Source organism: Pocillopora verrucosa, chromosome 10 (assembly GCF_036669915.1).
Source record: "Pocillopora verrucosa isolate sample1 chromosome 10, ASM3666991v2, whole genome shotgun sequence".
Classification (NCBI taxonomy): Eukaryota; Metazoa; Cnidaria; class Anthozoa; order Scleractinia; family Pocilloporidae; genus Pocillopora; species Pocillopora verrucosa.
Window position 1 is genome coordinate 18,946,693 of NC_089321.1, and position 22,534 is coordinate 18,969,226.

Consider the following 22,534-nt stretch of genomic DNA (forward strand, 5'->3'; position numbering starts at 1 on the left):
AGTTGAATTCATGCAACATGGCACTTAGTCAAAGACTAGCGTGATCTAACATATGCTACCGCTCTTACAGCATTATCCTCATGTACGTTATGCATACCTATTTATATCCTTTTCATAATATCCCTGATGTAAAACTCAGGACCCCCGGAAGGCACCCCAAACTTTGTTCCGTAATTTTCTTCCTCGTGGCTGCACTATTGCAACAGACAACTCATCGTTGTCTGTTGGAAATAGAAAAGGCGAATTTCGGGGTTAACTCCATGGGGAACATTATAATTTGACATGTCTTCCAAAATAAATTCTTTGTTAGTATTGATAGTTTGCCTATCCGTGAACGAAGAAAACAATTGGGATATGATATCCCCACATGTTTTTCCATGCTGGTATGCTCGAAATAATTGTTCGCGTTGTCGTGTGGTCGATATTTCGGACCACCTCCTGCTGTCTTTTTTATGATGACTAGTACATGAACTACTTTGTGGCAGTTGTTTGACTGTGCAATGTGAGTCATCACAGTGGTCTGCAGGGACATGGCTATCAGATAGTGTGCTCCTGAGGTCCCCTGAACTAATTCCAAGGGAGTGGATTGGGCCACAAAGCCGTAGCGTGGGTGTGTGTTTCTGTGGTTTTCCTGAGTAGCACTGGGTTATTTTTTTAACTTAGCTAAGTTTCTATTCGAATTTTACGCAGGTAGGAGTTTACTCTTTTTGGGAGCGCTTTTTGTTCTAACCATTGTAGCTTAATGTAAAGGATGTCAATTTAGTCCATTGTCTGTTTGGTCATTGTCAGCAGGAGGCCGCTGCTTACAACAGTCGGAGAGGTGAAGGAAGTTTTAGATTATTGTAACTATAGGAACCAAGTCCAACTATTCATACCGCTAATCTGACTCGCAGTTCTTAATTCATCCGCGTTAGGTGTGAGCAAGAGGAACAGCTTATCGGTTCGAACATTTACAGTAACAGAATCTACCATAGTTCCTTCCAGCAAACTCAGATTCTTTGCCCACATTTCGGTACCATTCTTTCATCGAAAAGATAACGATAGGAGATTACATGGTTTTTAAGACTTCTGGGGCGAGTAATAGTTAACACGCTGTACCCTGACTTGCGTTCTCGTGCTATTCTTGCGTTATTACATGTTTTCCGGTGTAGGATTACAATGTATTCAAAATGCAAAACATGTCAACTAATCAATATCTATCAAAATGAAAGCTCTAAAACGATTATGGTCGTTTTGTTCGAGACTACACCAAGAGTAAAGCTTGTTCATGGAAAATTTTCAGTACAGTTTACTGCTTTCTATTACGCAATTCAATCTAAGCTTATTTCATTTTGGATCAGATGCTTTGTGATAATGTAGTAAATGATATTCATCTTGGTACAGTTGAACAAACTCAGCTCAGAGAACTGCAAAATAAAATGTTCAGTAAAGATCGTCATAATCTGGTTCTAGTTTTTCATTTTTATAGGCTTCATCTTCTACTGGACTATACTCTGATTGTGTACCACTCCCTTTGGACCACTCAAAACAGTTGAAAAATTCCATGTTGTTCAAAAGTATGAATAAACTCAAGTCTACTATGCTGATTACTCCAAATATGAGGAAAGAGGTGGTAGCACCAGCGTAAGTGATTAATAATCCACCGAGCACTCCTCCACCACCATTACCCAGACCCCAGTGCACACCACCAAGAATTCCCTGCATTGTTGCAGGCGCCCCGGGAATGAGTCCCACGAAGACGACGGCCGCTGACCATACGGCTGCTGTGGACAAGCCGTGAAGGATCTCAAAAGGTAGTACCACCCAGCTGTTTGTTATAAGGGCATAGCCAAAAAATCTGATTATATAGCATGAAAGTCCAACGTACAAAACCCGGTGATGCCCTAGCCATTTGATGAACGTACCAGAAAAACTGTAAACTGCCACCTCAGAAATACAGTGGATGGCAGTGATGGTACTGAACAAGAACTGTGTACCGCCTAAATCTTGCAAATGCCAAAACAAGAAAGTTTCTATAAAGCCCAGTGCACTTCCACAGAACAGAATTGTGAAGATGAAGTATATATATTGACAGTCACACAACAAGGCAAGCCCTTGCCAGATGCTACTTTCGTGTAACTCTTTTTCGTCAAACTCAAACAAAGCACCAATCAAGACAGCCACGCCCATTAGACACGCAAAAGCGTAAAAGCATGGCAGGTAATCTATACTCAAAGGATTGTTACAGTTACTCAGTTCCTCAACTGTGCTTAGACTTGATCCAACAATAAAGGCTGCTAGTCCCCAGCCAAACGCTCCCCATAAACGCTGCTTGCCGTAGTCCTCTGGCCTGTTACCTTACGAAGGAAAACATACAATCATAATAACGGTCACGATCACGATCAATCACGATCATTACTACTACTACTATGACTACTACTACTACCACTAGTACCACCACTATCACTTATACATGTTATCAGTAGTGTTGTGATATCAATAACGTATTTCATTGCTTTACCCAAAAAATCTACTTAGAAGTAAAACAAGGTATCACAACAAAGTTTACGAATGTTTCCAAAAGAAATAATCAAGAAAATTTTTGAATATAGACAACTTCAATATACTCACCAAGCTTCTGCAGTGTGGCAGTGTCAGCTAAGGTAATAGCTGGTGCAGCAATCAGTGTACCAGTAGCTGTGATAACAAACAGGATGGTAAACAAGTCATGATCATGTGGATTTAGCCACTCATGTGCCTCCTGTGTCGACTCATAGTCCGCCACTGTGTCCAGAGGCCATGGATACTCCCCAGCCATGTTCAGGGAGTCGAAAACTCTTTCCGTCCATCCGCTGTAAAATTGAATGAAAACCCCGTCCTCGTTGATACTACTTGAATTCATGAAAAGTGTTAAGATATCTGGTTTGGACATCAGTGCGCTTTTATCCAAGCTGGCTCGGCGTAACCTTTGTTCATCACTGCCGAATTTGAAGCACTGTCCTATTGTGATTAGACGTTTGTTATTGCTCCCTCTTTGATTATCGTTGAGTGACGCATGAAGAAATCTTCCTTTATAAACACTTCGCTTACGAACCATTGACTTGTTCACTATCGGGGGGCTACTTGTATGGAGTGTTGATCTGTCTAAAAATCGATGTATCTGTTTGATTCCTCTTTTAGAAACCAAAATACTGTCGGTTTTTTCCATCAAATCGTACAAAATGTTTACATGATAATTTACCTGAAGCACTTTGTTTACTTTGTTTTGAAGTGTATACTTCAATGGTTGACCTGCGTTTCGCTTCGAAGGATGTTTTGCCCTCTCTTTCCTGACTATCTCAAACCAATGATTACTAGAATTTCCAGAGTTTGCTGAAAGAGGTATGGAGGGTTTATGCGTGGAATGTTTATGATGAGTTGTGTTATTCTTCTGTGAGATCGTTCTGTTTTTCATTTCTTTCATAATTTCTTGGATGATTGTTAAGGTAGCGTTATCATTGCAAACGCCCAAATGAAAAACAGGAGATACGAGAGACAAGGAATAGTTCGATACCAACCATGCAACTAGTGACACCACAAAGATCACTTTGCTTTTCTTGTATGTATCTGCGATGACTCCCCACATAGGCGTTCCGAAAAGCTGAATCAATGGTCTGATTCCGATCAGTATTCCTGTTTCATGGGCGGAAAGCCATAGCTGTTTATAAAACACTGCGAGATAAGGAAATAAAGAACCCACAGCCGAAAAGAAAAAGAAGTAAAAACTTTTGTAAATAATGAGGCTTCTGTTAATATTTTGACAACATCTTAAACAGGCTTTCTCTTTGTTTTCAGACGATCCATTTGTTTTCTCTCCTCTACTGCTTTCATGATCATCAGACCGCTCTTTATCTGGTATCCCTGTCAAATCACGGCTCTTTTTGGCGGCGTCTTCTGTGTTACGGAGTATGAGAGCCAATCCGTACAACTCTTCCTCGCTCTCTATTTCAATTGCTGTACTTTCCCTTTTAATTTTTTGATCTTCTGAAATCGTTTCTTCTGTACTCCTCTCCTCCTCTTGTTTAAACTGCTGCTCCAATCTTACTTTCCCGATCATCATTTTACAGCTGCTCAAAGACAAAGTCAAACAACCTGTTCATTTTTCTCACTTCACAGGTACCAGCTGAAAGCGTCACTTCACTTTGTTACGAAGAAACACTCCGCTCTGCCCGTAATTGACATTTATTCAGCAATTGTTTGGAAACTTAAGCGTCAGTTGATTTCTTGTAAACAAACAAAAGAAAAATTCAACTGTAACGCTCCGAGTTTGTTCCCCTTTTATTTCCGTTTTTGTTTAGTTTTTATTTTATCGTTCCCTTTGGCTTATTTTTGAAATTTTCATTTGTTTCACGGTTACTAAGGGTCCACTGAAATGACATAAATTAAACCAAAACTAACCCTGTAAGAGCACAGGTGAATTTAAAAGACAGTGCTTCAGTTGCTCAATGATTATGCGAAACAACGATGAACATTTCATCGACCTGAAGTATAGGTGTCATTTGGTTTTTAGCGTGTTCAAGCGACCTTAAAGCGAAAGCATAGTGAAACTATCCGCGAGAGAATGAGAGCGAACAATATTTTCCCCATTTCTGATGCGTAATTCACACTCCGGCGTAGAAGACCGAAGAAAAAATGATGACTTTCTCCCATGTTAAAAGTTTAATTGCTCTTTAACAAAGCATTACCATGTTAAAAGTAAATGTGCTGTTACTGTCTACTCTCCGAGTCATGTGATAGATAGAGCTGGACTGTTGCTTTACAATAAGATTGGTGTCCTTTCGCAAATCACATTTCTTCCACTGCCAAACTTAGTTATTGATTACTAGGGAGACAGCTTTACTTGACTTTAAACCGTTTACATTTTGGCACTGGCTCACAAGAGGGAACTTGCTTTTTCAGATAGATTAGATATTTGTCGAGAGTGTCGTATAACTGGACAAATGTACTGCTCTAGTTGATATGGAATGATAAGAAAGGTAACTGATGTTGGTGTGATCAGAGCAGTCTAAAAAACTGACGCTTTTTCTAAGTCCATCTTTTCTTTAAAACAAACAATTTTCTTTTTTTGAGTTTCTTCAACTGAGTTTACGATGTAAACTGGCCACCGTAAAGAGTTTCTAGAGCTGACGTTTCGAGCATTGGCCGTTCCCCAGGGCGAATGGTAAAGGGCGAATGTTCGAAATGTTAGCTTTTGCAGTGGCCAATTTACATTATCAACTCAGTTGATAGAACCAAACTATCTTGATATACCCCCACCAATTTATAAACTCTTTGAATGGTAAAATGCCGCAAAAAAATAATTAATCTATTTATGATAAAGTTCCGATAAAAAGCGAGCTGAAATTTGTTGAAAGGGCGTATTTTATCACAGTACAAAAAACGGAGCTGAGCTGAAGCTGTCACACCATTTGCCAATTTGTACCTTGTCCGTCCGTTTTCCGGACTTCTCTCTAACTTTTTTTCGTTAATTGAAAATGAAATTTCGCGAGCTGGCAAGTAGGAGCAGAGGAACCAAACAAAAGTTTTTAAACATGCTAGGCGCCGTAATTGACGTTATTATAACGTGAGCAGAGACGAAAATCACCAAAGAGGAAACGAAATCGACAGTCCGAGTTTTAATGGTTTTGACGCTCAGTTTGATTGTAAGCTTGCGTACGGTAATGAAACTCAATCACAGCTAACATTCGTATGATATATATAGTCTAGTGTTCAAAAACAAAACAGAACAAAACACTCATGATGAAAAATATAACCAAACCGGCATAACTTAGAAATCATGATGGTGTCTGAGCGATTGCGATCATGCCTTCATCCATCGCGGCTCCGGTCATTGCAGCGAAACAAGCCTCAGAAATTACACCGTCCGCCCTTCGAGTGAAAACTAAAAGCTTGCTCAGCTTGCTCTGATATCCTTCCCTATGCGTTGGGTGGAAGTCCACATCAGTCACAGCTAATGGTTGTATGTTAAGATCAATTATGGCATAAGCATGATAAAATGGCCTTTTTTATTCTTGAATTTTCATCCCTTTATCTGTGGAACTTATGTTAAGCGGTCAACCTGCATTTAGGGGTCACCTTGCCGTTTTTCGCTTTATATAGGTTTGACTGTATCGCAGATCGTGAACTTTGATGGTTTGACATTTTTGACAGCTTTGGTCCTATTCAAACAATCGCATTGTTGAACAATTTTGACGAGGAAGAACCTGGGAACCTGGTACTCAAGAAGTAGGGAGAAACACTCGACGACGTCCTATGTTTCCCTCTTCAAGCTCTATCCACTAGCTGTGTGCTCTGCAACAGGACAGAGCACAGTCACGGCTTCTTTATTTGTTGAATAAAAACGATCAACTCTCTTCAAACTTCAAATGATAATAAGAGGTCTACTTACCAAACAAGGTTAAATCGCATGCAGTTCAATTATCAAAACAGATTTCCAATGCATCAGAAAAATCAATTACTGGATTGGTTGGTCATCATTGTTTTATGACGTCATGATAGCGATCGCTATGTGATTATGACGCGTAAATTGAACCACGCAGCCCCCGTAATTTTCCTTCAGATAAAGTTTTCTCAGTCTATTCTTAAACAGATTACTGCTAAGAGGTATTGAGGTATGCATATGTAAGGTAAGAAGCGAGTTGCCAGTTAACGGATTCTTGCGTTTGCGCAAAAAAGAGGTTATTGAGTTATTTCCCAGCGATAAATGGCTAATTTTGTAATATTTAAAGATCATTACACGATCATGATTCTGCAATAAACCTCACACAAGGACATAGCCCAGTTGTATAAAGGGCGTATAACGCTATGCAACGGATAAATCGCTATGCGGTTGATAAGTGATAGCTAAACGTTTAGCGTTATCCAGTGGATAGCGTTATCCAATCTTCAAACAACCGGGCCACAAGTTTATCGGTATATTTTAAAACATATTTCGTAGTTATTTTAAACGAAAACTTATGGTTCCATCATATCAACATCGACTAAATCCATTTCTGACATGATTGGTTGATCTCTCTCCAAAATCGTGGATTTGGACGTCGAAATAAGCTTTCGCCATTATTTTGGTTCTAGCGACTTGCAGAGTTTGACCCCCCGGCGATCCCACAAATCTTTGCGCCAAAAGAAGGGTCCGATTACTGAGAACTCATTTACTACTTTAAGGCTTGGTTAAACAGTTTGTTTGAGACGCTTATCTAAACTTTCTCGGGCGGCGCGGCGCAATGCGAACAAGGGCGAAAGTCAAAAGAGCAAACGTAAAATTACGCTTCTCTGGCTCGTTTCTTTCTTAATCTGCGCTTTCCCAGTCGTACTTTTACACCTGTATATCTGTTACCATCGAGGGGGTCGTTATTTCACTTTTCCAGGCGGATTGATCTATTTTCAAAAAGTTCCTCAGGACGAAGCTTACACAGTTTTGCAGAGTGCGTCATCACATTTTTCCCATCATGAATTCTTACCGTTTTTAGTCCCCATACTGTCTTCATTATTGTTGTTTTACTACAGATATTTGATTCAATGTATTCATCCAATCATCTTGAAACGTTCTTTCCATTAACTCAACGTACCAACAAAACCCGTCAAACATAATTGTGTGTTATAATGGGTGGAGTTTTTTTTTATGAAATATGGCGTTTCCTTTGGCTTAGTGCATGACGTTATTTAGTGATTACATTTAAAGAAAAAGCACTTTAGTCCTAGCCACGTATGTCTCGTTTGCAGTTCCGTGAGAGCCACTGTACTTCTACATATCAAAGTGGGACTGACATACAATAAATTTTACGCAAAATGAATTTTATAACAAAGTTGAATTTACAGGAGATGTTTCAGATGCTCCATTTTTTAATTGTATCGATATACGTTCCTTTTGTTTAGTCTTCGCCATTTCGTAAATAGTCTCTGTGATTGTTATAGCTTGATTTTCAAAAAATACAAACAAGTAGAAAAGAAATCAAAAGAGATTAGTGTAATAGAATCCTTACCATAAATTTATGAAGGAAAACATTAGGCTTAAAAGACGAATCTCAGAAACTCCCAAACGACGATATGACCTCATTTTTGACAATTTTTGTCGCACATCATTTCCATTTTAGTATAGTAGTTTTTCTCTGAAAATCTTCTGCCGAAGCTCGTCCTCATGTGTCGCAGCAAGTTCTTCGTCTTGGTTTTAAAATACCAGTAAGATTCTTGGTTGAGATCCAGAGAAATCGGCGTCAGCGAGAAGCAAAGGCAATTTAATTTGCCTATTCAAGGAATAGCGTAAAATTTGACGGTTTATGAAGGTCAACAACTTATCATCTTAGCAGAACGGGTACGCCCAAAAGGCTTCTCTGAGTACGTTGGCTGGTTTAGAGTAAGTATAATTTCTTTTCACCGAGGATCGTTCAAATTCCACGGCAAAGTTTCCTACCTTGTTTTGTGTTCCTTCGTCGCTTTGATCACAAATGTGCTCTGTCTTTGTCAGGTTATTGGTTCATGCCACTTGCTTGAACAAGCAGTCGTGTTAGTTTCACAATTTACACACCTGTTGCGGTCGAATGAATGTTTAACCAACTTGTTTGTCTATTAAAGCAAAGAGATCATACAAATGGACTTCTTGCTTCGCTCTAGTAGATCTGAAGTCAATAGCTGGGATGGCTGCTTTTGTCCTATGTAGTGCTTGAAAGAATTTCCACCCTTTAATTCCAACAATGCCTTTTGCAACCTCTCAGCTTAAAGACATTTCTGATAGCTATTTTCCAAAATACGAACCAGTGCATTACTCAGAAATCGTACAGTTTATTCTGGATATGTTGTCTAATGTACCTCAAACACCTCCCACATTGGTTTCCAGCGAGTCGTGCAATTCGCAGTGTTATAGACGGTTTCGTTTTATTATAACGCAAGCATTGTCACTAAACCTTCAAACAAACATCAGATAGATGCCTATTTGAGTTTGGCAATATTCATTATCTTAAACCTTTTCTCTTTCTGCCTCCCAGTGAATTCAATGTAGCTGTCAATGGTTGGAGAGCAGGGAAATCGGACATCCGGGCCTAGAAACACTGCGTCCCGTTCAGTACCAAACAGTTACTGGTGGAAACGAATTCACAATTTGAATGCGCGGTCAGGAGTGCAAGAAGTCAGTGATGGCCTTAACTGTGCAGAGAAATTTAGCTCGTTAGTGTCTTGTCACCGAGGATATGGATCTGTGGCATTTTATGCTGTTTTTTCTTTGTTTATTTTGACATTCTTGTACGCGATTTGGAAAATCGTTAGCGCTCACTCTCGCTCCACACGGAGGCCTGGTTCGAGTAACTCTACATCAACAACTAAGTTAGGTCCCACGCCGCATGCCCTCACGGGCTATCCCGCAGCTCATCCTTGGATGACAACAGAAAGCATAACGGAACATTTTCATCAAAATGTAAAGAAACTTCACCCCTCGCAAAACGAGGCTCCGCAACAGAGGCCTTCGTCTCCAATTTATTTTCCTTCACCAAATAATGAGCATGAAAAAATTACATCTGTTACCAACAATGACGATCCTTTAATTGGAGGGAATGTTGCGCTCAGGAACCTTTTACCAACTTTGCCTTCTCCAGCGAGGGCGACAAAACGCTTCAATAACTATTACCAAGGAGCATTCAATAGTATTCAGCCAGCGTTAAATTACCCATCAGAACAATACCCCGCTGTTTTTAATCCAATTCTACCTACAGTTCGTTATCCGAAAGCTTATTATCTTTATTCTCGGCCTCCAATACCGGCGGGTGTGATGGAAAATCAAAATTATCCAATTGAAACCAAGGTTTCCCGCCCACTTCCATATAGCAGCAATTCCGTCGGAATTTCAAATGATAAGCCAGCCGTGTCGTCATATCCTGTGGAACCTAATGTCTCCTACATAACCCCCTATTACTTTCCTTCAAACAAGAATTCTATGACCAGAAGTTCCTTCAGCAACGGTTATTATGGAGAGAGCCCCTTCATGAGTAATTTCGTTGGAGCAGAAACTACTCCATCCCCTCTCATTTCCTTCCTTAAAGGAAGTTCTAGCAAAGTCAGTTTATCACCACGACAATCAAGTCAAACCGGGGAAGGGAGGAAGAAGCCTCGAAGAAAAAACAGAAGACATAAGAAAAGGAAACAGAGTCGCCCTTTCAGAAAACACTCGGAATTCGAAGAAATTCAGGATATTGAAGAGGAAAGCAACAGAGCGTCGAGTAAAGCTTCCTCACCAAGACATCATAAAATTGAAGTTGAGAGGAAAGCGGGAAAGCAAACCAAGGAGCGTTATGGCACACGAAAATTGGGTAAGGGTCGTCATACTGGTTCGACAATTAGAGGAGTGCGTCATAGATCACATATCCTTGCATCAAGACGAGTGCACACTTCATCGGAAATTGAGGTTTATCACACTTATCATGGATTGGAAAAGAAAGCACAACATAAGAGACGTCAAGACACATCAAACAAGTATAGAAGGACAAATATTCCACATCCACAGATAACTGTGCAGACCGGTCACTCAAGGCATTCGCATTATCATTTCAGAAAGAAGGATCATGCAATTCATCGTCATTCAAAAGGGTTAGGCGGACACCACGTCACACATGAGCGGCATGGGAAAATTTTGGATTTCAAGCAATACCATCGGTACAGAAAGCATCATTCTCTTAGTGACGAAATTCGAGGTAAATGGCATATTAGTAGGCATCGCGTTAAAACGTGTAATGTTATTGATACTTTTGCAACTCGCGGAACCGTGAAAATTACAAGGGCTGTGGGTCACAAAAAGCAGTATTTGCACACATTACTCGCATGTCGACCTGTAAGGTTGAGAGTAAGGCATAGAAACCATCAACGGACGTTTTCCGTCAAATATGCTCAGCTGTGCAGTAAAAGGTGGTACGTGACTAAAGGTGTTATCCACATTCAGAAAACAGTTTCCAATGAAATAGAAATTCCACGATATAACGTGCGTATTTGTGAGCCTTCTTATGCGCATGCCATGAACCTTCTGCCTACCAAAGAGAAAGAAACCAAGGTTTGGGGTTTATCCCAAGAATTTCTTCGTAAAGTGGAGAAAGAGGATGAGAGAAAATTCAAATTAAGCTCTTCATCTTCGAAGCGTGGTCACAAAAAAAAGAAAAAGAGAGTAAAGCCGTGGCAACACAGCAAAAAGAAAAGCTTCAGATCAAATAAGACTCGCAACTCCATCAAAAAGCCAAGAGAGTACCACAAAGTAGAGACAAAGTGGAAAATACATCATCATAGAGTGCACAAAAAAAGTCACCACCTGAAACGTAAATCAGAGAAAAGACATGGTGGAAAGAAGAAGAAACATAACAGGAAAGTGAAGGGTGGTTTGGAAACGAAAAAGAACAAGCTTTCATCCAAGAGAGGCGAAGAACACGTTCAAAATCCCGATAAACTATTCTATGGAAAGCTTTTACGAGTTCTTAAACTTGCTAGGACGTATGAGAGGAAAAAGGAAAACAAAACAAATAGCGATGATGTTTTTGATTCTCTTGAAGCTGTTCTTACGCAAAATAGAAATGTAGACAACACCTCCATCAGAAGTGATAACTCGACATCAAAGATAAATCATGCAAAAGAAAATAATGTAACCAAACACAATGAGAGGGATGGAGACCCAGCAGGACAACCAAAAAGTCGCCAAAAGGATAGTAAGGTCAACATTCAAAGGCTGTTGGCCAAAGTACTTCCTGCAGTAGTAGCTAAAATCATCAACGCTGATCACGACGTCGGGGAATCAGAGGCCACTGAGGTAAAGACTAAACCAACACAGAGCACAACTACAGAAAAGACGACGACAAAAAAGCCTATACCAACGAATAAGATTACCACCCCAGCGAAGAATTCATTAGGGGAAAAAAGCATGCAAGACATCGTGAAACGCATTTTGCCACTCCTGCTTCAGAGGGCTGGCAAAAAAACAACAAAGCAGGCACAAGGAATCAAATCGAAGAATAAGACAAAAGAGCCATCATTTCCACCAAAACGAACATCTCCTAAACCCAAGAAAATAATGGTCAGGACAAGTTTGACGAATATTTTATCAAAGTTAGGCATAGGCAACTTAGATTCAAATAGCCTGAGCAGCACAATTCTTGCAAAAACAACAAGTTTTATTCCGAAACCTCCATTGAAGTCCAAGCCGAAATCAACTGCTGTTCCGTTGAAGACTACTGTGATAACGACGATTCCACCCCAGTCACCATATACACCACTAACGCCTACTCTTACAACCCAACTACCTCCAACCCTTAGAGAACCGGACATTGACCGATCATCATTTCGTCCAACGATGGAGCAGTTCTTTCCCCCACATGAAAATTCACAGATTTCCCCAGTAGGACCTCCATCTGTCTCTCAGTCAGAACCTTCATCTGTTCAGTCACCAGGGTCTTTACCAGCATCCTCTCCGATATCTTTTTCTCCTCGAAGGTCAGATCCTTACTCGCGAAACATTTTATGTTTTGGAGATAGTTTGACTAGTGGCTTTTTCAACCACGGGCGAAATTTCCACCCCTACAGTCAACGACTCAGTCAACTACTGAATTCTGATGGTAGACTGAAGTATTACGTCAAAACGAGTGGAAAAGTGCGTGAAATGGCACATGGCAGCATGACCAAGCGCTTACCACAAGTATTGGGAAACAGCTCACGATTTGATTGGGTAATCATTCTGGGTGGAACTAATGACGTAGCACATGTTAAGAATTTTGGAGACGATGATTCATTTATGACTCAGCTAATTAACGTGTGGCAGCCACGAATTACACGTGATATTGAAATGCTCCATGAAACTGCACACCGGTACGGTGCGCGAACCCTCCTTTTAACCATTCCGGAAACGGCTTACGAAGCTTGGCCTAGTTTTAAGACCTTGTGGGTTATGCGTAATAGACTAAACGAAGACTTGCGAAAGTATGCGCTTAGATCTCAAGGAAATGTAGTGCTGTGTGATTTGGCTGCTAAGTTTCCGAGACATTCGCTTCCGCCTCAAACCCAAGCTCTTTTGTGGAATGATCATCTTCATCCTACCGCTTATGGCTATGACAAGATGGCTGAGATAGTATACCAGTGCTTAAAACCGTACCTTCGTTGATATATATCTGACAAGAGGATGAGAAATGTTTTTCTAAGGCAATTTAGGCAACTCGTGGTGTTTGTTAATAACATAAACATAGGGCGAGAAAACATTTTGCCCTTGGTAGTATTTCCAGTGTTTTGTATTTTTACATTTTTTTAACCTCAAAGTACATAAAACAATAATTTCCATTTTGATTTTTTAAAATTATTTTATTGATATATTCAGTGTTAGCTTGATAGCTCTCAATTAACGATAAATTACTCGTACCATTCCTTTTATGGCCATATTAAGTACTTCAACGGTGAGTTACTTTACGACGTTAAGAATTAGATGTGTAAACACTTCATACGGACATTTAATACAATTAAACCTTTTTTCCTACTGAAAAGTGTGCCATCTGTCATTGTCCGTACATTATCAAAGTGTAATCTTATTTGTCCTCGAACGACAAATCAATGAAACCTAAGTAGATTTATTTTTTGAGAACAAAGTTCATTTTTTAGGATGTTGTTTTTTCCCCACGTTATGATTCTGTAGTGAAATAACATCAAATATCACCTATCCATTCTAGAGACATGTAAATTTGCGTAAGATTTCCTCCACTTTCTTAAAAACTCAGTTTACTGATAAAAACGAATCGATATGGCCATGATGTGGCGATTCTGTTTAGGGATTCGTGAAGTAACCCTCCAGAATGGTCATAAATTAACGTACAGTGCGAAGATATGAAGCGAAATCATGTGTCGATGGAGATTTCTTTACCGTTTTTAACATCACCAGGATTTTAGCAGCCATAATCCTTAAACACGATTTGTCAGGTACTTTGAACAATCTATGTCAGGTTCTCTCTAGTAATCAAACTCTGTCATGCGTTACCAAGTACCAGTCGACAATTTAAAACAGTATTACACGCAATTGTTGGATGTCTCCGCAAAGGAATGAACTGTTCTCGTCAGTAAGCTGTGATTTTGGATGGATTCTCATCCGTAATCAGAAATGAAGGAAAGCTATAATCGAAGTTATATGTTAAAATAAGACACAGTAGGGTCTCTTCATCATCTGAACCAGTATCGAAGAGCGCTCTTGAGATTCAAGGCAAGGAAACCATTTACGACGTCCACAGATTCATTCAGTTCTAATTTGTTAGACTGAGCTCTCGAGATAAATAATACAATCTAGGAAACCTTTGAAATTCATGGCGGATGAGTGCAGCAAGAGTAAGTAGCAAGAAAAGTTTTCTTCCTGGCATGGATAAAGGACTTTGGCTCTCAAAAGCATTTTACACGTCATTTTACGTGGCTATTGGGGCACTGTTTCCGTACCTACCAGTTTATTTCAAACAGCTGAGATTATCTTCCCATCAAAACGGAATCCTTATTGGTATCCGTCCACTGATTCAGTTTTGCGTAACTCCTCTGTGGGGCGCATGCGCAGATAGGTTTTGCAAAAGCAAGGTTATATTTCTGATGTCGGTATTAGGTTGGTTAGTGTCAAATTTCTTATTGTCATTAGTTCCAACTACTGATGAACCTCAGTGGTGTAAACTTTACAACAATAACAACAGCAAGTACAATGATTATAACGATGGTGATGACAGAGAAATTTCATTGCCGAACAGTCGCACATTCTCACTTAAATTTACTGGGAACTTTTCCGATTCAAACACTGTTACTCGTCAGCAAACAAGAAAACACGATTTTTTTTCCAGAGTGTCGCCGGTTCTTGACACAACTGTACCGTTCTTACCTATAACATTTAAAGATCTGAAGACTGTTTATAACGTTACTTTACACAACCACGGCAAAGAAGTGGAAGCCCTGAGGATCAATGACGGCTGGAAAGATCAGCTGGAAGTGGCATCATTAGAGCCTTCAGCTACAAAGCCTCCTCAAGATTTTTCAAACGCAATAGCAACAGAGAATGAGTACGTTGAATGTGACTCCAAGGAATTTCTATTCTTGTTACTTGTAACTGTAATTGGTACGGCGATTGCAGCTCCAGCCCAAGCATTTGCAGATACTGTAACGCTTCAAAATCTTAACGGTGAATCTCATAAGTATGGTCGAGTAAGACTCTGGGGATCTCTGGGTTGGGGCATTGGAGGATTTTCTGTCGGAGCTGCTGTCAGCGCGAATTATCGCACGAATCGTTGTGGTGAGACTGTCATCAACTACATGCCTTGTTTTTACGTTTATGCGGTGGCAATGAGTGTGGCGTTTGTATGCGCAACTCAATTTCAGTTTGATCAGCCTTTTATCAAAGATGAGCAAGAAGTAAATGTCACAGGTGGCTCAAAAACTCCAAAAATTCTCCAAGGGCTCAAGGTTTTTCGTAATCCTCAATTCTGTTTTGTCATGTTCATCGCGTTTTTTTGCGGTTCAGCTACGGGATTTATAGAAACGTTTCTATTTTGGTATCTTCACGAATTAGGGGGAGGACAGTTATTATTCAGCGTGATGAACGGGCTAAACTGTGCGGCAGAAGTGTGTGTGTTTTTTGTGACGGACAAGCTGCTCGGTTTTCTTGGACACATCAATGTTATCTATGTCGCGTTATTTTGCTACTCTATTCGCTTTATTTACTTCTACTTCGTGAAAAGTCCCTGGGCAGTTTTACCCGCGGAATTACTCCAAGGAATTACCACCGCAGCATTCTGGTCATCGTGTGTTTCTTACGTTGGGTTGCATCCCGGAGCACCAAACACAGTTCAAGGAATTCTAAATGGAGTTTACATGGGACTTGGTTTCGCATCTGGTGGGTTTATAGGAGGATTTCTTGTACAATTCGCAGAAATGAAGACTTTGTTTCTTTTGTACGCTCTTATAAGCTTTTGTATCCTTATAATATTTGTTTTTTTAAACAAGATCAAATCAAAAACATAAGATATATTCGTTTATATCGCTCCATTTTTATTTCTGGGATTCTTCCCGGTATACAATTATGGGTTATAATTTTAAAGTCGGTTTACTGTTGTACTTTCCAGAGTAAAATTGGTTGATCAAATATTTTCCAATAGTAACAGCAACAATAACAAAATATTTAACTGGTCATCCGGTTGCTGACTTTGGCGTAAGCAAAATTTTTCCTCGTTAGATAATCAGCTGGTTAAAACTAAAACTTCCAATGCGAGTATTTCTGCCTAAATTGTCTTTGTAAGACAACATATTTGAGCTTTCTGCAAACTTGTGTATGTAAGTTGCGTAAAAACATTAAAAAAACGAAAGCGACCAAAATATACATAGTGAACGCACAGCATCCACATGATGTTTTAATTAACTTTGATCATTTGGTTTATCTTCGAATATTTTGTTAACTGACCCAAACATCAATAGCATAATTAACCCGAGGCCACCAAATATAGAGAATGTTACTTGAGCTCCATAGCTACTGAAGAGAAAACCTCCTATTACTCGCCCTAGTCCATGACCTACTCCATGATACACACCGTGGAGCATACCTGTTGAGAAAAGCAACATGGCCTCCGTGAATTGAGGATAGAAAGCTTTCATAGGTCGTTTGTCTAAAGTCCTTGTTTTTTAAACAACAATTCAAATTTACTGAAGAATTAGAAATTTCCATCAACAGATGTAGTTTATGACTGGTTTAAAATGGAACAACAGACTTGTAAAGAAGAGAACGTCGCTTCACGTCAAAACCAAGTTAAACCATACTTTGCTTCATTTTGCATTTCCTCGCAGGTTTTATAAACGGACAACTATTTTGTTTATGCCCCTATTTACTGGTCTGACTGCCAGAGTCGCTCTTTATCAAGGCAGGCTACTTGTATATGTTTTTATCAAGACAGGTCACTGGTATATATTTTAGCTCTAAAAGTGTACGTACTTCTTAAAACACATAACTCAGGAGTCAGAAATGCAAGTTTTCACCTTGTAAAGTGGCAGGGGCTCCTTCCACGGAGTTATATGCAATATACGTCACAAATCCTGCCCAGCCTCCTGCAGAAGTTAATCCTGACAAAACTTCAAGGGCAAGGTAACACCACGGATTGGTAATGAGTACATAACTTGTCAATCGCACCACATAAGACGCCAACACAAGGTATAGCAAATTATGCACACTTATTTTAGTTATAACGTGAGGGGACACTGAGTACACTATGACGTCTGCAATACATCTCACAACAGGTATTATGCTAAACATTATCTGTGGGGAAGAACAGTCTTCCAAGTGCCAAAAAAGGAATCCCATGATCATGCCAAAAGTCATTCCACTGTAAAGAACAATTACAAAGAATGCCAAGTAACGAGGACGACTCACTGCTTCTAACGCTGCCATAACACCAATTTGCTTTTCCCTTACCGTGTCATCCCTACTGTCTGTACCGTTTAAACCGAAATCAAGCCGAAGCCCGGAAAAAAGAGCTAAAAGCTTCAATGAAATGGAGCCATAAAAACATAAACTGTAGTCAATAGTTCTTTTTTGTCCAGGTACCAACGGACACAAATATTTGTCACTCACCATTGCACCGAAACTAAACGCAGCCAAACCCCACCCTATTGAGGCCCATCTTTTCTGTTTTCCATACTGATGTATATCGTTGTTACTCCGCAAGAGGCATACAGCAGCAGAATCACCAAGAGCAAGGCCTGGGCACGAGAATAGTGTACCAAATAAACTGACTAACAGCAGGTATAAAAATACATCGAATTTTTTCTGGCGACCAGCTTGCTCGTGACTGAGTACAAGAAAATCATTCTGTTCTTCCCTTCCCATTGACCATCGATAAAGATTCTGCGATTCTGATATCAACTGATACATGTTTTTAATAAAAGACTGATTTCTCGCAGATGTTGATTCCCGATGAATGTCTCCTCTCATTTTGTGTTTGCATGTTGGCATTGGAGTTAGCAGAAATGCTATTCCAACAGCTACTGAAGCAATGAACGAAATCACGAATACCAGTTTTCCCCTCTTGGTCTTGTCCGATAACGCTCCCCACATTGGAGTAAATACGAACGATATGAATGGTTGAATACCGGAGATGATTCCGGCCTGTTTGGCCGGGAGACCTAATTGTTTATAGAACAAGGGCAAAAATGGCAGTATGGCGCCAAGTCCAGCAAAGTAAAAGAAATAAAACATCTTTGGAACAATATATTTCTGGTTCAAGCAATTGTAGCGAAGGAATTTGTCGCTGTGTTGTTTAGATTCTTCATCTGGGTGACAAGAGCTGATACTCTCTTTATTTGGCATTCTCATGAAATAAACTGGGTGGCTCTGACTGGCAGCTTGCAGCCGAGCTAGGAAAACAACCAGCAATAGAGAAGAGTGTGATTATGGCTTATGGGAAATAAAAACTTACGTTACTTAAGAATTTTTGAACACAGAATCGTACTTGATTTTACCGTTAATAACGATCTGAATCTGGCCTAGTGCGCATGTGGGATGCACATTAAACTCTATAGGGTTTGCTAGTCTCATATGGATTTATATCGGAAAATTTAAGTTTCTACTATTTTGCAGCGACTTACTTCATACACGTTTGCAAACCTAACCACATCAGAGATAATTAAAAGTACTTTGTCCTAGATTAGAGATATCCACCATTACTCTGTTCCAAACCTGGTCCTTATTTTAGGCTTCTCCTCGTTCGTGCTTAGTGAATCTGTTCCTTCCCTTCCCTGGGGCGTTCCACTAGACGAAGTGCAACTTACTTGTGCAACTTACTTGTGCAACTTACTTGTGCAACTTACTTGTGCAACTTACTTGTGCAACTTACTTGTGCAACTTACTCTCCGCCTCTCCCGCCGTCCTTCCTCTTTTAGTACGAGGAAGGAATTATCGCAGCATCTGGTCCAAACGCCACCACTGTCTAGCCGAACATTTATTGGATTCTCGTTCCATCGGGTACTTCTCAATTTGTAGGCAGTTGTGGAATTCAATTGTGTGGCTAAGTAGCCGAGAAGGAATGTTAAACCCTCGAGGGTGAGTTCTGCAAAGAAAGACATGAAATAACTCTCTGGAAGGTTTTTTTCGGGCAGGGCGCGAGGTCAGTATCTCAACATTGCATCAGCTCGCTGATTAATCGCAACGAACCGGACTGATCATTACATTGTTAGTCGTTATCCTTAAGGGTACCCTCTTACTGTATGTGGAAATGGTAATGATTTCACAAATACAAAATGTGACGGAAATCAAAACTGTTGAATCTGCTGTAACAAACTCAAATGATAGCCAAAAGTAGTATAAAAAGCGGCAAGGATTTATACGGATGGGTGGAGCATCCTCATAAAAGTTCGAAGGGTATTCCAGCAGCGAGTCAAATAAGCCTTCATATTGGCTAGCATATCACAGTTTAGCTCACGATCAGCCAAAGAAATGGCCAGAATACCAATTATGGAGCCTCAATTTTGTGTGTGTGCTACGGTCAAGAAAAATCATAATCGAACATATTACTTTGATTTCTGAGTTACAGGAAATATCATCACCTTCATTTAACATATTTTGGTTGTCTGTAAAAAGAAGGGCTCAAACCTTGCCAGTAAAGAGTGAAATATATGACATACAACTCAAGATCTTAATAACTTTATATCATTCACATACTTAGTCAGTTACTAATTACTGAGACTGAAACGGTACCTTCCAGTAACCTGTCCTGACACCAGCTTCACATAACGGAAACCCTTGAGCCCCAGCTTATCAAACCTTCATTCCCAAACAACAGTATACGAAATTATATAATTGATATTTTGGTTATTAACTTTACTAAATGTTAAGAGTCTTATCCTAACCAAACGGAAGGTATCTCTCCAGTCCAAACTTTCTTACGTAAACTCATTGCTTTTTTATCTGAATTTCATTTAACAAGAGCTCGAGAGCCGTTGAGAATCCAACCGGTAAACTGGGTGAAAAAACAGAAATATACTTACTAAGCCAATTAATTCCTGGGCTGATTCCTAAGTTTTCTGATATTTAGACGAACATTTCTCGGTAATTGCTGGTCTCAATTCGAACAAGTGTTAGGACTGCAGGTGGCAGTTAACAGCTTCCGCGGGGTTGCACCTGTGTTTATCCTGTCAAGATTGATATTGAGTAAGAGTATTCACCACTGCGTCACTAAAAGTGCAGGTAGCAGCAAAAACGAGAAATACTCTGTCAATTGGAAGTGCTTCCCGCCAAAGTTTATCTCTTTGTCTCGTCAGAACTAAAACACACAAGAGACATGATGTTTTCTCACAATCCACTATCTTCAGTAACTTGACGATGTTCTCGTATTATTGTTGTCGAGTGTAAAGCTGAACATCATGTGGACATTAAGGAATTTTGCCGAGTTGTATGTTATGTGTATGTAGTAAAACCCCGCTTACCCATAAGTTTAGTTAGAAGTGAGAAAGCCAAAAATACTTTCCCTGCATTCTCTTGAATATTACAGCTTGTAAAGCGATCTTTGGATAAATTGTCAGCGGAGGATGAGCTGAAAATCACAACGCGTGTTACATATTTGCTTGTGTATCCATAGAAACACCATACATAATTAAAAGTAGGGCACTTTCAAAAGTATTAAAAGTTGGAAACCAAATTTAAGGAGAAAATTATTTCTGAAGACCATCACCAAAACGTTTCAAAATAGCAGATACAACGGAACCTATTGGAACGTTACCCTACAACCTGATACTTCTTTAATAGCGAAAGTGGCCCGAAAGAATCTGATTCCCCACATTTATTGTGACCATGCAGCTTGGCGTAACAGTTCTATAAATTTCCTAAACAGAGTGGAAAGCTAGGCAAATTGAGAGATGTTTTTGGAAACTTGTAATTGCATAATTGAGCAGGGCTTTCACGCTGATCGGGTTAGCCAATCGGAGAACTAGAGAAGAAACATCTTAAGCTAAAAATGTATTTACTTTAGGCATTCCTCTCGATGCGGTTTCATTTTCATTGCTACGTAGTCTCCATCCACCATATTTCCCAACATTTCTTTTAGAAATACGTGGCTTTTCGCGTAAGAATTTAAACTGGGACGTAGTCTACGCTGAAAACAGCCGTTAATCAATATGCAATTAGAGGCATAGAACCTTTTCTTTCATTACATGTAAGAACATGTAAGTATGAGGAGGTAGACAAATAATGGAAAGGTTTTATAGAAAATTTGGATAGGATGTTTAAAAATGACCGGCAATTCCATGGTTCTATCTTTACTAAAAATTGTAAATTTGGTCTAGATAAGTTACGTCATCTCAACCAATCAGACACAAAACTAAAATCTTTAGTTCCTGGCTTACACACGATTTCTTGCGTTTGAGACACTTTGCTTATTTTTACCTCGAGTTCTCACCAGCTCCTGATTTTCGGTTCTTCTCTCTGGTTGCTTGAACGATTTCTTTGGGTTTGGTTTTTCGACACTAGATTGAAATGCACCTTATCAGTAATTCCTTTAAGAGTAATCCTAACAACCCTTTACTGCGTGTGCACATGTAAAGCATGCGTTATTTCCTGCCATGAAACGAGATCAGCCGTACTCTTCAACATAGTGATGACTGTTCAAATAGGTGAGCAACAAGTCAATACCGTGAGTAAACGGAACTGGCAGGTCAAGAGGATAACGATTTGATTTGAGTTAGGATTTGACTCAAGATTTCCACCAAATTCTTGCTTTATAAATACGTTTCAGCTATACTGAAAATGTAGAAAGATTTTGAGGTAGAACTAGGAATGAACCAGGGGAGGGGAGGGCGTGGAATGGAACGGTCATTTTCAAAATTATTAAGGCCATCAACCTTAAAACGATCATACAAACAAAAACAGAAAAACAAACAAACAGCAACATTTTCGAAAGAAACAACATTTAAGGTGTCTAAAAGAGCTTCCTGAAATTATGTGTCAACTTTGTTGTTTTATAAGTCAAGATTTAGTACAAATTACGATTTAAGCATTTCTATTTTATATCATTACAAAAATCTAATCATGCTTGGCCATCATTTAGCTGAAATCGTTTTAACCAGTAATTAATTATATCGACACCAATTTGAAAAACTTTCCATAACCTACTTTCTTGAGTCCAGTCAGTGTAACAAATCGCTTTTAACTTTCTGATTCGTTTTTTGTGACAAAACCAACAACTGTGTTGAAATCGAGCATATGATCCTTGACTTCAATATCAGAGCGATTTTCACAGAATTTAAAGTCCTTTAATCACAGCTTTAGGAACTGTTTTGTCTCCGCAATCAGGTATGGTCGCAGAATCTTATGGACCGGTACATTAAGGTAGCCTTAGTTTATCAAAGTGCGCTCACACGTATTTAGAGCTTCAGTTTTTAAAAACTTGAACCTGCAAGTTCAGGATTTCAGCCCTCCGGAGAAACTACCAATGTCTATTTCAGAGCGGAAAACTTGGGAATAGTTCTCGGAATTTGAATTGAACCTGTAGGTTTAGGACTAGGTTTTAGGACCGGAGAG

The 22,534-nt window shown here is 39.6% G+C and overlaps 4 protein-coding genes across 4 annotated transcripts; 2 read left to right on the plus strand and 2 right to left on the minus strand.

The window, feature by feature from the left end:
• Window positions 1–1,244: 1,244 nt before the first annotated feature.
• On the minus strand, window positions 1,245–4,086 carry LOC131787047 (major facilitator superfamily domain-containing protein 6). The gene is made up of 2 exons (XM_059104117.2): window positions 2,611–4,086; window positions 1,245–2,336 (listed from the first exon to the last, which is right to left on the minus strand). The coding sequence occupies exons 1-2, from the start codon at window positions 4,076–4,078 to the stop codon at window positions 1,423–1,425; spliced, it is 2,382 nt and encodes a 793-aa protein (XP_058960100.1). The 5' UTR covers window positions 4,079–4,086; the 3' UTR covers window positions 1,245–1,422.
• A 4,086-nt stretch (window positions 4,087–8,172) lies between these two features.
• LOC131787046 (uncharacterized) lies at window positions 8,173–13,464 on the plus strand. The gene is made up of 2 exons (XM_059104115.2): window positions 8,173–8,368; window positions 8,997–13,464. Exon 2 carries the CDS (start codon window positions 9,017–9,019, stop codon window positions 13,130–13,132), a length of 4,116 nt encoding a protein of 1,371 aa, XP_058960098.2. The 5' UTR covers window positions 8,173–8,368; window positions 8,997–9,016; the 3' UTR covers window positions 13,133–13,464.
• A 700-nt stretch (window positions 13,465–14,164) lies between these two features.
• On the plus strand, window positions 14,165–16,182 carry LOC131787045 (major facilitator superfamily domain-containing protein 6-like). Its single transcript, XM_059104114.2, has 2 exons — window positions 14,165–14,684; window positions 14,715–16,182. The coding sequence occupies exons 1-2, from the start codon at window positions 14,320–14,322 to the stop codon at window positions 15,997–15,999; spliced, it is 1,650 nt and encodes a 549-aa protein (XP_058960097.2). The 5' UTR covers window positions 14,165–14,319; the 3' UTR covers window positions 16,000–16,182.
• On the minus strand, window positions 16,022–18,331 carry LOC131787083 (major facilitator superfamily domain-containing protein 6-like). Its single transcript, XM_059104156.2, has 2 exons — window positions 17,005–18,331; window positions 16,022–16,574 (listed from the first exon to the last, which is right to left on the minus strand). The coding sequence occupies exons 1-2, from the start codon at window positions 18,329–18,331 to the stop codon at window positions 16,390–16,392; spliced, it is 1,512 nt and encodes a 503-aa protein (XP_058960139.1). The 3' UTR covers window positions 16,022–16,389.
• Window positions 18,332–22,534: the final 4,203 nt, after the last annotated feature.